Source organism: Rousettus aegyptiacus, unplaced genomic scaffold (genome assembly GCF_014176215.1).
Source record: "Rousettus aegyptiacus isolate mRouAeg1 unplaced genomic scaffold, mRouAeg1.p scaffold_m13_p_9, whole genome shotgun sequence".
Lineage (NCBI taxonomy): Eukaryota > Metazoa > Chordata > Mammalia > Chiroptera > Pteropodidae > Rousettus > Rousettus aegyptiacus.
In genome coordinates this window covers 60,276,827-60,290,354 of record NW_023416312.1, presented here as the reverse complement: position 1 = coordinate 60,290,354, position 13,528 = coordinate 60,276,827, and the positions used below count along the sequence as shown (strand labels likewise).

At 44.7% G+C, this 13,528-nt stretch overlaps 1 protein-coding gene across 3 annotated transcripts; it reads left to right on the top strand.

The window, feature by feature from the left end:
• Positions 1–1,495: 1,495 nt before the first annotated feature.
• NXF3 (nuclear RNA export factor 3) lies at positions 1,496–11,790 on the top strand. 3 transcript variants are annotated; one of them, XM_016162595.2, is made up of 20 exons: positions 1,496–1,632; positions 3,909–4,083; positions 4,308–4,461; positions 5,077–5,160; positions 5,255–5,359; positions 5,459–5,539; positions 5,660–5,729; positions 5,885–5,973; positions 6,365–6,474; positions 8,217–8,253; positions 8,611–8,679; positions 8,763–8,815; positions 8,955–9,062; positions 9,183–9,241; positions 9,347–9,462; positions 9,557–9,599; positions 10,162–10,234; positions 10,767–10,949; positions 11,332–11,392; positions 11,503–11,790. In XM_016162595.2, the coding sequence occupies exons 1-20, from the start codon at positions 1,629–1,631 to the stop codon at positions 11,554–11,556; spliced, it is 1,728 nt and encodes a 575-aa protein (XP_016018081.2). In that variant the 5' UTR covers positions 1,496–1,628; the 3' UTR covers positions 11,557–11,790. The 3 variants fall into 3 exon arrangements, with proteins under 3 accessions (XP_016018081.2, XP_016018091.1, XP_016018101.1); XM_016162605.2 differs by lacking the exons at positions 5,660–5,729; positions 5,885–5,973 and adding an exon at positions 6,120–6,200; XM_016162615.2 differs by lacking the exons at positions 5,660–5,729; positions 5,885–5,973.
• The last annotated feature ends 1,738 nt before the right edge of the window (positions 11,791–13,528 follow it).

Sequence of the window (13,528 nt, the reverse complement as noted above, 5' to 3'; positions counted from 1 at the left end):
ATATATGTAAATACAGTACACACATACATACAAAATACTTCTCTGATAAACATCTGGAAAGATGCCATACCACGTTAACTGAATAAATGAAAATCTGGAGATGACATAACAGGTGAAAAATTTAATTTGCAGGAAATTATTTGTGTGATTGCAAATAAAAAGTATATGTATCTACATCACCACACAAATCTTTTAATGTAGGTATACACATTACTCGAAGAAAGATACATCTATAAAAAGTGTACCAACCTATTTACATTGGATATCTTGGATATCTGTAACTGTGAGGGGATCATATAGATGTAAGGTACAGAATGATTTCATTTTAAAGTATACATTTTTAATGTTTAGCGTTTCGTGATTAGGCAAATTTGTTGAAACACTTGAAAATATCTAATAACCAATTGACAGAAAAGTTCACATATATTTATCATGTGATAAAAATGTTCATATGAGACTTAGTTTATGAGTATGTTTGCACATTTCTGTTTTACACTTCCTTCACCCCAAATGTTTACACTCTCATGCACAAATTTTTCTTCACCTCTCTCAGTGCATCCAGGAAGGAATTATAGACAAAGAACAGAAAATTCAATAAAGAAGGGGAAAATTCCAGAAAGTTCTGACTACCGCATTAAAGCTCAGGCTTCTCTCTACTGCCCCCAACTCCCTCACGAAGCCCTCTGGTTTGACTATCAGAGCCACATTTCTAAACACTAAGAGGAATCTATCTACATTGACTATAATTTTTTTTAAGGGAAGTACATGATTGGTCTCATAATAGTGACCAATCAAACTCTCAAACTCTGATTGCTATTTTTTTTTAGAATTTCCAGGTCTGTTTATTTTTTTCTTTTTGTATTATCTCTCTGGGTAGAGCTGTAGTTAATTTTGGCCATTTAATTATTTAGAAAACATTTTGTTGCATTGCCCTAACTTAAGATAATTGTACACGTTGCAGCAAGAATTTAGTAAAGCTATACATTGCACAGTCCTCCCCATTCCACTGAGTTCAATTCCAATTTCTGTTTCTCCATTTAGCATCTGAATGTCTCCAGACAAGCTAAAGCTCATCATTAAGCCTCAGCAACCTTGGAAAGCTGGTGATTCTGATATCAGAGTCTCCTTGTGAAGAATATATGAAAGAAAAGATGCAATGTAGCAAGTAGAGAGCCTTGTCTACAGCTGGTATTCAAAGTACCCTGGGTTTGCAGAATGAAGGAACACAGTGTAGTGCAGCTGACACAGAGCTTGGCATACAGAGTTCATTGTGTATGTAGCTACAAACACTTGTGTCCCAGGCCCCCTGACTTTAGTGGGCCTTCTCTGCAGGGGTGATTCAGTTGGCAACAGTTTCCTTGGCGTTAGATGGTAGGAAACTCAGGGGGCAGTGACTACAAGAAGTTTAGTCTCCTCTGGCCCCCAGAGCTTTCTACTCTATGCCTTTAAGGGAGGGACTTCCTGTAAGGACTCCATCTTGTTTGCGTGGCCCTAGCAAAGTGTTTTTGGATCAGCTCTCACCCACCTCGGAAGCCCTCCTTGATCTTCCCCAAACCTCCAGCTCCAGACCTCACAGGTTCTCTTCTGCAAAAGACAGTGGTGACAGGTCACTGCCTTCAGGACACAACATGGGTGAGTTGGTCAACAAGAGGCCTTGAACTAAGATCCCCAAATGGCAGGAAGGGTTCTGGGTCCCCTCCCGAACTCCAACCCACAGGACACCTAGCCAACCCCTCTTTAGAAGAGGCAAGGTAGCAAAGGCCAGGCTGACTCTTTTCCACCCTCTTGAAGAAATGGGCAAGATGGGCCCTGACACACCCATCCTGGTTCCATGTGGAAACCTTCCCTCCCGTGGAGGTGGCAGAGGTGAAATTGATTCCCTGCTTGAGGGGAAAGACCTAAGTCATGTGGTCCTCTCAGGTCCAGGGTTTAGAGGGAGAGAAGGGTTACCTCGGTTGTGGAGGGGTATATGGACATTCTTTGGATTCATACTAGAGGTGAAGGGAGGGGCAGAGAACCCACCATTACCCTTGAATGTTACATCGGCTATTCAGTGTAGAACGTATTACCCCATAGCATTTTATTAAGGTTTGCTTTGTGGCCCAGCAAGTGACCTATTATAGAATGTTCCTTGTTTAGTTATGTGCATTGTTCTATGTCAATTAAGTGAATTTGTTAATTTATATTTTTAAATCTTCATTTAGCTAAATTTTTGTCTGCCATTTTATATGTCACTCAGTGGGGTGTGTTAAATTTTCCACTATGACCATAGTTTTCTCTGTTTCTCCATCTACTTCTATCAGTTGTTGCTTTGCATATTGTGGCTCTACAGTAAGATATACACATAAATTTAGAATTTTGTAATAATATCTAATTATTGCATTGAAACTTTTATCATAATGAAATTTTCTTTTTTTCTCTAGTAATGTTTTTTCTTTAAATTACACTATTTCTTTTAGCATTATGATAAAACCAGCTTTTAGTAGGTTAGAGTGTAAAGATTATACATTTTGTCATTTGTTATTTCAAAGTTTCTAGCTCATTAGATTTGGCATGTGTTGTTTTTAAGGAGCATTTGGAAGAATGTTACTTATCTAGTCTTGTAATATTTGTCTTTTAATTTGGAATATTTAGTATGAAACTGTTAATGTAAATATAGATATAATTTGGTTTGTATATACTGTATTCCTGTACATTTATTTTTGCTTGTTCTAAGACTTTCCTTTCCTTTGAAGTGATTAAAATATTTAAATATTAAATTGTACCCTTGTTTGGCACGATAAACATTCTTTTGCTATGGTTGTAGTGTTTACAGTTAGATTAAAATTACATTTTTGCTTTTTCACAGTCTAACATAAATCAGTTCTTTAAAACTCCTCAGACAATGAAATGACCTTGGAACATTTTGATCCCATTAACGACCTTTCGATTTATTGTCATATATATACATATATGCATGCACACACATACATATATATATATATATTTAATTCCCAAAATAAATTATTATCATTGTGCTGTATAGTCAATACTCATTTAGATTTGCCTGCATAGTCACAAATGTCTTTAGTCTTTCTTTCCTGCATCTATGTGCCTCCATCTGGGATCATATTTCTTCTGCCCAAAGAAGAACCTTTAATATTTCTTTCAGTTTGAGTCTTCTGGTCACAGATGTTCCAAGTTTTTGCTACATTAACATTATTGTGAAATGTACATCTTTTCTTTAGGAACCTTTTTCCTTAAAGCATACTTTTTTCTCCTATTAACTGTCTTTATTATGCTGACTTGATATTACTTTTGGAAATTTCGCAACCAAGATCTCTTTAAATACTTCTGCACTGTTTCTTCTCCTTTCTTTCTGGGACTCAGATTAAACATGGGTTAGATAGATTCACTACATCTCCTTTCATTCTCCCCAACTCTCTTTTGATAGTCTCCATATTATGTCTCTCCAGGCTTCATTCTGAATATTTTCGTCAGACTTCTCTTTCATTTTTCTAATTGTTCTTTCAGGTGGGATCTCACCTTTGACTCTGAACTGTAACACCAAACTATCAGGGTAGATTTTATTATCCCTCTAGAGAATAGGAGTCTAGCGAGAGTTAGAGATGATAAACAACTTGTCCTAGGTCACCTAGCCTGAAAGGGGCAGAGCGGGGACTGACATCACAGATTAAACTCAGCACCCAAACATTTTCTTCTGTGCTTGTGGTCTTCGTGGCTGCAAATGCTCTCCACCTCTAATCTCCCAGGAAGTGGAACCTCAGTGAAGTCTTTCAACGTTTTTAGCACTGTGATGTACTTCACTTTAGGTTATAAAAATCGGTGGTATTTCCTCATTAGCTATGATATTTCCCCCAGGACTTTTTCTGGCATGGGGATCATTGATGTGGTGTTCTCAATTTCAGGGCACAATACCCAAGGTAACACCTTACAAAGAAGACCAAGATACTGGGGTATTTACCGAAGGAGATATAACAATTGGTCTGAACATGTCAGTCCCAGCATTCATCCTTCATCCCACCAGCAGCAAGATGGAGATCCAGCAACAAGTGATGCCTACGTGGACACCCAAGTAAGATAGTAAGTGACCAATCAGCATGGCTGAAATATACCAGGCAGTGGAATTCATAACTCTGTAGTTAAATATGTCATTCTTCTCTCCAACCTGGAGGAATGAGGAATGTTAGGATCAGGTTAATGGTTGAGCAAACTTTATTTTAGCCCTGGAATCAGTGGAATGAATACATATAGAAGACTTTCTGGCTGTATATGGACCACTTGTTTCTCTTCACTTTCCGGCACAGCACTCCATATGCCATTCCACACTATCACCGGAGAAGCAATTTTAAGAAACAAGACCAAAGCCACGTTAACACACAAAAAGAGCAAAAGTCTCCAGAGAGGGAAATGAAGGAGAAGAGGCAGGATGAGACTCCGGGAAGCTGGTTCAAGATCACTGTGCGTGTCCTGGAAAAATTTACCTAATATATAGAAGAAGGTGAATAGAGGGAGTTGTGTTAGACCCATGTAGAGATACTAGGACCTTTTCTGGGGGCAGAATATTTGGTAATCTGTCTTTTTATTACTAGGGATTAACATCCTAGATCATCTCAGGGCAGACTCAGAGAAACAATATAAAAATAACGGACCGACTGCAAGAGGAATGGGAGAGGTTGTCTAAAAGCAAAGGAGGAAACTGCTGCCAAGGAGATGGAGCAACTCCACACCAGAAGGCTCAATTTGGCCAAGGCTGAGTGTGGGAGGAGATTGAGTCTCTGTGGTCTTTGTCAGAGGAGCAGGCCAGGTCTGCTTTAGGTTGGACCTCTTGGAACTTTACAAGAGGAAATACATGTTAATATCATAAGTTGATTATCTGAGGAAACCTATTTGAGTGGAAAGAAAGGGTATTTAGGAAATCCATGTCTGGTACAAAAGTTAGAAGTAATGGATATTGTCTTACCTTAAAAAATATTTTAAAACCAGGAAAAAATATCTGGAAGGAAGACATAGTCAAGTTTTATCTTAACCTTAGGTTACGTCAATCTACTCTTTCATCTTTCCTATGGGTCCTAGATTCCATTTGGCATACGATATGATGAGAAGTGGCTGCTGAATTTGATTCAGAAGCAATGCAGTGTCCCCTTCACTCCAGTCGAAGTAAGGGAAGACAGTGGGGTGGATGAGAGGCAACAGGGCAGATGAGCAGTGGCTCTGGTCTCATATTCTGCTCCTCTTGCCGCTCTCCCTACAGTTTCACTACGAGAAAATGCAGGCCCAGTTCTTCGTTGAACATGCCAGCATTGCCTTTGCATTGAAGAATGTCAATGGCAAGATTTGGGACGACAATAATGAGAAGGTGTGTGTCAAAGGCATGACCAGCAGTAGCTGGGAATGAGGACAGGGGCAAGGCTCAGATTTCCTGATACTTACCCAGTCCCTCTTGTGTTCTGCACAGATATCTGTCTTTGTTGGCCCCTCTGATGCACCCCACTCTGTGCAGAAGGAGCTGAATTCAGAAAAGGTGGAGCAGACAAAGGTAATGCAGGCTCAAGACAAGTTATGCATCCACATCCAGACCCACCTCTTCTTCCCTCACCTATTACCCCCTTCACCACCTCAGACTCAGGGCCACTGAACCCCATGTCTAATTCTGCAGCTGACCATGAACAAACTATGTGATGTGTCTCGGGATTTTCTTGATGTCCAAAGATGCTGCTTTGACCCTGGTATGGTTACAGCAGTAATTCTAGGGCAGGTGAAGGCACAGACGTCTGTCTAGGAAGGAGCCTCAGGGATGGTAACTTAGGGAGGGATTGGTACTGGAGCTGTACCAGCTGAGTCCTTCTCATCCTTCTGATTACCTCCTCTTGGCTTTCTTGAGACTTGATGACCAATGGTACTGAAACAGCACCAAATCCTATAATCTGCATGGCTGCCTCCCTGCAGATAGATGAAAAGAACATGTCCAAGGTGAGGTCTTAGGTCCAGTGCTGGGATTGAAGGTGAGTGTGGGATAGAATACATAATAGAGGTAGATTTATCTCAGATATCTTCTGTTGGGGTCTTCACTAACTCTTTCCTCATCATAATTTTTCCCTTTTAACCTGAGTAACAAGAAGCCTTACCAGCTGTATGACCTGTCCAACACTATGCAGAATGCCTTAAACGTCAAGAACTTGAACCTCTCCAACAGTGAGGTGAAGTTTGGTACACAGACCCTTCTTCGAAGGGAAGTCAATAGGGCTCATGGGGTGGTGATAAGGGGCAAGGAAGTGGATTTGACAGAAAAGGTAGGGACCAGGGGTACATGTTGTCTTGGCTCCCTTCCTCTGGTCTATGTGGTTCCTCCCTATAATTATAGGTGAAATCTGCAGGGGAGTCGGACCAAAGCAAAGGGCTGGAGCCAGAAGAGATGAACGCAAACAGAAATCCCCTATGCACCACCATCTCAGATAAGTCAACCAACATAAGGTCAGTTGTACACTCTGTCACCCTCTGGGAGCCTGAGCTACCACTGACAATGCCTGTTTGCAGTAAGAAGCAGCCCTAATCCTCTGGGAGGGCCACAGGCCCTAAAATCTCCTCTCTTTGTCCCTCACTTGTGCTTTGAGGTCTCCTTTCCTTCCTCTGACCACCTCACTTGTTTGCCTAGCCTGAGATCTGTTTCCCATCCATCTGCATGTAGCCTTCTTCAGTGTGCTCTCTCAGGATTGTGCTCCAGGAAGCAAGGCATTCTTTCCTCACCAGGACCAGGAAGGTCCAGCTTTGAGCAAGATGCTGGTGCCCTGCACTGAGAAGAGTCTCTCAGCCCTGAGTCTCATGCTGAGACAGCCTCTCTATTCTGTGCTGAGATGGGGCTTCCCTTCCCTGCCTTTAGAGGGACCTGCTTTATCTTGTTCCATAAGGTCTCTTTGCCCTTTCCAGGCTGAGATGAGAACTCTCCCACCCCATGCTGAGGTCTGAGGCCCTGGGTGGCTGCCACCATGACATCTGTTCCTCTGGCCCAGTTCCCCAAGTTCGGCCCTCTTTGGGAGAAACCAGAGTTCCCTGAGTCGAGGGAAATGGGTGACCACCATTGAGCAGAGGGCCTCCCGAGGCAGCAGTGGAAGGCAGAGGGCAGAGGGGGTCGAAGAGACAGAAGGACAGACCTTTCAGAGCACTGCCCCTCCATCCCTCCACACATCACATCTTCTTGCCTGGTCCTTCAGAGGGTCCCTGAGTAGCCTGACACGGGTGATTCCTCAGGCAAGGAACCCGCTAAGATAGGTGCAGGTACATGGGAGCCATGAGGAGAGAAGGCAGTGATCATAGGAGGGGATCGCAGACCCTCTACCCCCCTGCTGAGCTGGGACCAGACCCTTTACTCCTTCTGGGGAAGGTCTCCTGCCCCTGTGGCTGCTGTGTTTCCCATGTCCTGGTTAGACTAAGCTCCCACAGGTAAGAAAGGGCCAACCAGCATCCAGTGGGCCCCCAGCCCAATAGGGGCATGTTTTGCATTCTTACCTGGTGTCCCAGGGTCAGGCAGGGGCTGATGAAGGACAGGGCTGCAGCAGGGAGCCATGTCCCCTGTCTTCTCTCTTCTTTCTTGACCCCCACCCCTGTGGCAGAACTTCTTTCCCTTCCTTTTGCTTTATTTTTCTCCCTTGTCTCTACTCCCCTATGTCTCTCCCATCTGCATTTCATTTCTGTCTTCATCCCCCTTCCTGTCACTCCCAGGCCCCTGAGCCCTCCATCATTCACTCCCCTACCTCAGCCTCTGTGATCATTTGTGGGGGGTGCCCTAGTCCTGGAAAAATGCTGGACCCTGAGCGAGGTAGAAGAGCTCTGGGCTCGCACCTCATTCTTTTGTCTCTCTGGATCTTTTAGTGAGGACTTGGAAGAAGGAAGATGGTGGGGGGAGGGAGGAAGGAAATCCTGGAGCCTGGGCTCCAAATGCTGCTTCCTGTGGCATTGAAGAAGGGATTCAGGGCAGTTTAGTTGGGAGCTACTGAGGAGGACAGAGAGGGAGCAAGGCATCAAGGGAGGGAAGGCCGGTGAGTGCTCTTCCTATGGGTCAGTCCATGGGGAAGGTGCTCAGATCCCTGGAAGCCTGGGACACTGGAGCATAGGTGGGATACACTGGACTGTGTGACTGGTATAGGTTGCTTGCTCCCATGAGGCACAGCTACTCTGCAGATTCACCTACTTTTTCTGTTTTGTCTTGATTTTGGCAGCACCATCCTGGAATTGTTCCCCAAGTTATTATGCCTGGTAAGTGTGTTCCTTGATCACTGACTCCTCTGAGTGGCACTGACACTGCTCACATGCTGCCCTGAACCCCTTTAGCCCAAATGCCCAAGTTACATTTTTAGATTGCATCCTTAATCCTCATTGGCAGATTGACCCATGTGGGAACCTGACAAAGGCTCTGGACCTTCTTCACACAAGTTCTCCATAGGCTTCAGGGACCCCATGGTGATGATCCAAAAGTAGTCCTGCTCATGGAATTTCCAAGGCCCTTTTGCACCTGACCTCAGATTCTCACCATCTCCTGGGCTCATTCTTTCCCCTAATCATCCAGGGCCACCTCCCTGGTCTCCACTGCTGACTTCCTCTTCCTTTTCCCAGGATGGCCAGGAGCCACCCCCACCAACTAACTTTGGTATTGAAGCCCACAAGAAGTTACCAACCTACAGGGTGAGGAGGGGGATCGAGCAGATTTTAGGTGGTACATGAGCAGGTGGTATCAGCTGTGGTCCTGAGGACTGTTTTTATTTCAGGGAAATGTCTTTGGATCTGACATGCTGAGTCTAGTCCTGCAATTCCTGCAGCAGTAAGCACGCCTGGGAATCTGAGGAAGGGGAAGGCTAGGGCTGGTGAGGCCACCCAAGCTCAAGACTGCTGTCTGGGTCCATTATGTCTCATTTGAGGCTCAGTTCTCACAGGCAGCTTGTTCTCTTGCTCCCTCACAGGTACTACTTGATTTATGACTCTGGAGACCGACACTGTCTCCTCTGTGCTTATCATGACAAGGCCTGCTTCTCCCTGACCATTCCCTTCAACCCCAAGGACACATCCCTGTGAGTATCACAGCTCAGACTCTGCTCAGGGGCCCTGTGGCTCCTCAGCAGACACTGGCCAGCTCATGAAAACACCCACACTGGCCAGACCACCACCTCTTCTTCCTCTTCTTCTCCTAGAAGCAGCTTGTTTGAGTACTTAAATGACAACAGGAATATGAAGAAGTTCAAGGACCCATGTGCGTGTGTGATGGGGATGATTGGGCAGGGAAAGGGGGCATGAAGGAGTCAGTCATGGGGCCCAGGATGTGGCTACCCTGACGCTCACTCTCCTTTCCCCACAGACCTGCGGGTTCAGCTGCTGAAGCATACAAAACACGACATTGTGTGCTCCCTTTGTGTGTTGCCCAAAACTCAGCATGATCTCAGCTCCTTCGTGGTGGACATGTGGTTCCAGACGGTGAGCACCTGCTTCCTCCCTCAGCAGGCCAAGAAAGACGCAGGTGGGTAAGCAGTGTAAGTGATGACCGAGCGCCTGGGCTCTTCCCTTTCAGGAAAGGATGCTCTGCTTCTCTGTCTATGGTGTGTTCAAGGAAGGTGAGTGTGTAGAGCCCCTCCCCAGATTTCCCATTGCTCACTCCCTCTGGCTGGTCTTCCTCTCAGAACTCTCCCAGCTTCTCTGATCCCTTTTTTATCCTTCCTGTTCCCTCTGAATTTTCCGGCCTCCACTCTGCCCCCAAACCATCCAGGTCTGACCTACATCCATGCCTGCACAACTCGGTGTCAAGGACATACACTGTGGAGTTTGAAGGCTGTCATCCTAGGAGCTTACTCTTAATGTTACTTAAACTCTTAAGTTTAATGGTGCAGTTACTTAAACTCTTAATGTCTTCATTTGCAAAACGGGTTTAATAATATCCATATCATGTGTAGCCGTGAAAAGTGAATCAAGTGAATTTGTGAAGTAGTGGTCCCAGGGCCCAGCACATTCTGGGAGCAGATTGCTCCTACTATTGCTCTCCTTATTCCTGACACACTGACTCCCAGTGTACAGTTGTCCCCTGTGGCATGAGTATCAAACCAGAACATGACTGGGAATGCTGTGTGAGCTTTTGAAGAAACATTTGGGACTCTAAAGGGCTGTTGTTTGTTGTTGAAGTGGAAGGAAGGTCTCAGGGTTCTGTGCGTGCCTTCGCCCGGACCTTCATCACTACCTTTGCCAGTAGTTCCAGGTGAGTCTTGTGCTGTAGGTGGGAACACCCAGCCCAATTTGGGCTCATGGGTGTGGGAATGTGGTGGTGCAGGTCCTCGGGGTTTCCTCAGTATTGTGGGAAGCCAACAGGTAGATCCAAGGAGCAGTCCAGCACAGGGGTTGAGAGCATAGTGGACTCTGGAGGTAGGGCACTGGGTTCTCTTCCTGACCCCAACACTGACTAGAATTATACCGTAGTGAAGTCACATCATCTCTCTGTGACACAGTGTCTTCCTCTCAAAATGGGATTAGAATGTCCTCCCCCTTGGGTTGTTTTATAGAGTAAATGTGTTGAGGTTAAACTTGCAATTTTAATGAAGCCGTTAGACAATCTTTCCAAAGGCGGGCTCTGTGGGAGGGGTAGAGCTAGCAGCCAAGGAATCTGGGGGACATGCATAGTCAGAGTATGGAAGAAATCTGGTTGATGAGTGGCAGTGGGGGCAAGATCATTCTCAGGGGTGTGGGGTGGTCTGTCCTTCCATTAGCTGTCTGAGGTCCCATTTTTCATCCAGTCTATGCATCATGAATGATGAGCTGTTTGTGAGGGACACCACCCCCAAGGAGTCTCAGAGTGAGTTCTCCATCCAAGTGCCTACACCCATCACCAGCTCCCTGCCCACCCTCACCCAGGAGCAGCAGGAAATGGTGCAGGCTTTCTCCACCCAATCTAGGATGAATCTCCAGTGGTCTCAGAAGTGAGTACTGGGTATGCATGGGGATAGGAAGGAGATGGGGGGAGCAGAGGAGTGAATAGTGGGAACTTGCAGGCAATTGTTTTGCTTGTTTATTTCCCTCATCAGTGTGAACGTTTCACCCTCAGTGAATATAAACCACGTAGTTGTTTTGAACATATGCATACTCCTTTATGAACTTCATGGGGCTCATTCCTTTAATGACCGACATTTGGGTTTCAGGAGTTATTCCCACTTACACTGTGCCACAGGGCTTATTCCCCTGCATATGTCACAGTAAACCTGGAGGCATGTTTCTGTCGCGTAGATTAAGCAATGGCAATGTACTGTCAGGGAGTGTCCACTTTGGTCCTAATGAATGTCACCTGCCCTTCCTCCACCCCAGATGCCTTCATGACAATGACTGGGTCTACACCAGAGCTGCAGAGGTGCTTTCTCTGCCCAAGGTGAGGTCTGGAATTCAGGCCAAGATATATAGTGGCCAGGCAGTCCTGGAATGGGACTCTGGGATCTTTGAAGTGCTGATATCCCAACTCCTTACCTTTGCTTCCTCTAGGCCAAGCACAAGATCCCAGACAAGGCCCTTCCACAGGCTGATCCAGGATCCTGAGAACACGGTCCCAACAAGAAACACTTAGGTGTCATTTAATCCTCATCATCTTTCTTGTTTTCTCTTCGGTCTGAGTATGCCCCTGTGATGGAGCCAGGAGGTCTGCTTGGAACATTGGACAGCCAATGCTTAAGTGACACTCATCTACCCAAAGGGCCAGTTGCTCTGTTTGTCCCATCCAGGATCCCTGATTCTTTTCATAATAAAGAATGACATTTCATGTTATGCCAAATCCCTGAAGAATACATTTGAGACAAGCATTATTATCACTGGTCTACAGAGGAGGAAAGGGAAAGTCAGAGAGGGTCAATGTGTTCTGGGGAACAGTGGGGCAGAGACCCAAATCCTGGAACTCCCTAAAACCCAGGCTCTGTGTGCTCCCAATGGCTATGTGACTGCCAATGTGGTAGTGTTCTGTTACCCTGGTAAACCCAAAGGTGGTTGCCTTTGTCCCTAGTGTATTAGTGAAAAATTTTTAGGCAAAGAACAGTAGTACTTTCTTAGCCATACAAATCTGTTTAAATTTTATAACAATCCATTTGGGGGAAAACAGCAGTAAAGAGAACATGAAAACCTGGGAAGTAAAAATTACACACATACACATGACATTAGATAAATATCCTTGACATATAAAGAAATCAGTATAGAGTTCAGAAATTGAAATTAACCTAGTATTGTCATTAAAAACGATAGGAATGACCCTCCAATGTATGAAAAGTTATCCGACCAAGTAAGTGTAAAAACAGAAGTGCAAATATTGAGATAAAATGCTAAATGAGGAAAGAAAGCTGAAGATTGTTATTTTCAGGAAAACACACTGTATGTGTGTATACTGTGTATATGAATTACATAAAGTCATTACTCATAAAAGTACAGTATGCCAGGTAAAAATATGTGGAAATGACATACCTCTGAGAGGCAGGCAGTTTCTTTTTTACCTCAGTGTCCCTTCTTTCTTGTGTGCAAGACAACTAAGATTTTGGAAGATAGAGAATCATTTGTATGAGGAAAGCCCCTCGGGGTCAGTTCTGGAATGTTCCGCAGGTTGACCTTCCCCTATACCCAGAAGCAAAGTGAGAGGACATGGGTTTAGATGGAGGGGCTGCCACGGTGGCCCTTGAAGGGGAAGGTGCTGATAAGGATTTAGCCCTTCAGTCTTGCAGCTCCCAGGCAGCTCTCAGGATGCTGCTGTCTGCAGCTGAGGACCAGGAGTGCTCTTTGGTCAGAACCTCCCCTGTTCATGAGAGGCCCAGACCGAGCCCAACACTTTTCTGCTTACTTCACCTCTATTCTCTATATTCGCTTCCTGTATTCTTCATCCTCAGTGGGGTTCACACCTAACTTTGTATTAACTGGCAGTGTCATCCCCACTCCTATCATACACACTCTGGATGGGTGGCAGGAATAATAATAATAATAATAATAATAATAATAATAATAATAAATAATACCAAAACAATAACAACAATAATAAGAGATACCAATAATTATAGTGCATATAGTGCATAAATTACTTGGTCAAGATCATGCAACTAACAAGTAATGGTTCCCAGAACCCAATCTAGGCCCTTCTGTTCTAAAATTCCCCTCCCAATCCCTGTTTACACATTGAGTGTTCTTCTTTGTTAGGCCAGAGGCCAGCACAGGGGAAGGGATTCACCCAAAATCCTGTGGCCAGTTGATGGATCTTTCACTGGGACACATGTTTGATGACTCCCATCTTCTGTCTCTCTAGCTCACCAGTTATTCTTTCTCTTCCGTACTATTTTTCCTTCTTGGGGCTCAGTAAGAAATGGCTTCCCCCCTGTCAAACTGGACAGAAAATGAGACAAGAAAGCATGAGGAAAAAGAAAATGAAGAGATGGGATGAAAGTTCACTTCTTGCTGCTACATTTCCAGATGCTGTTTCAAATCTTCTATTTAATGGTACAGAAGAGGCACAGTGAGCTGGGAGTAATACACCTCAAAGTCC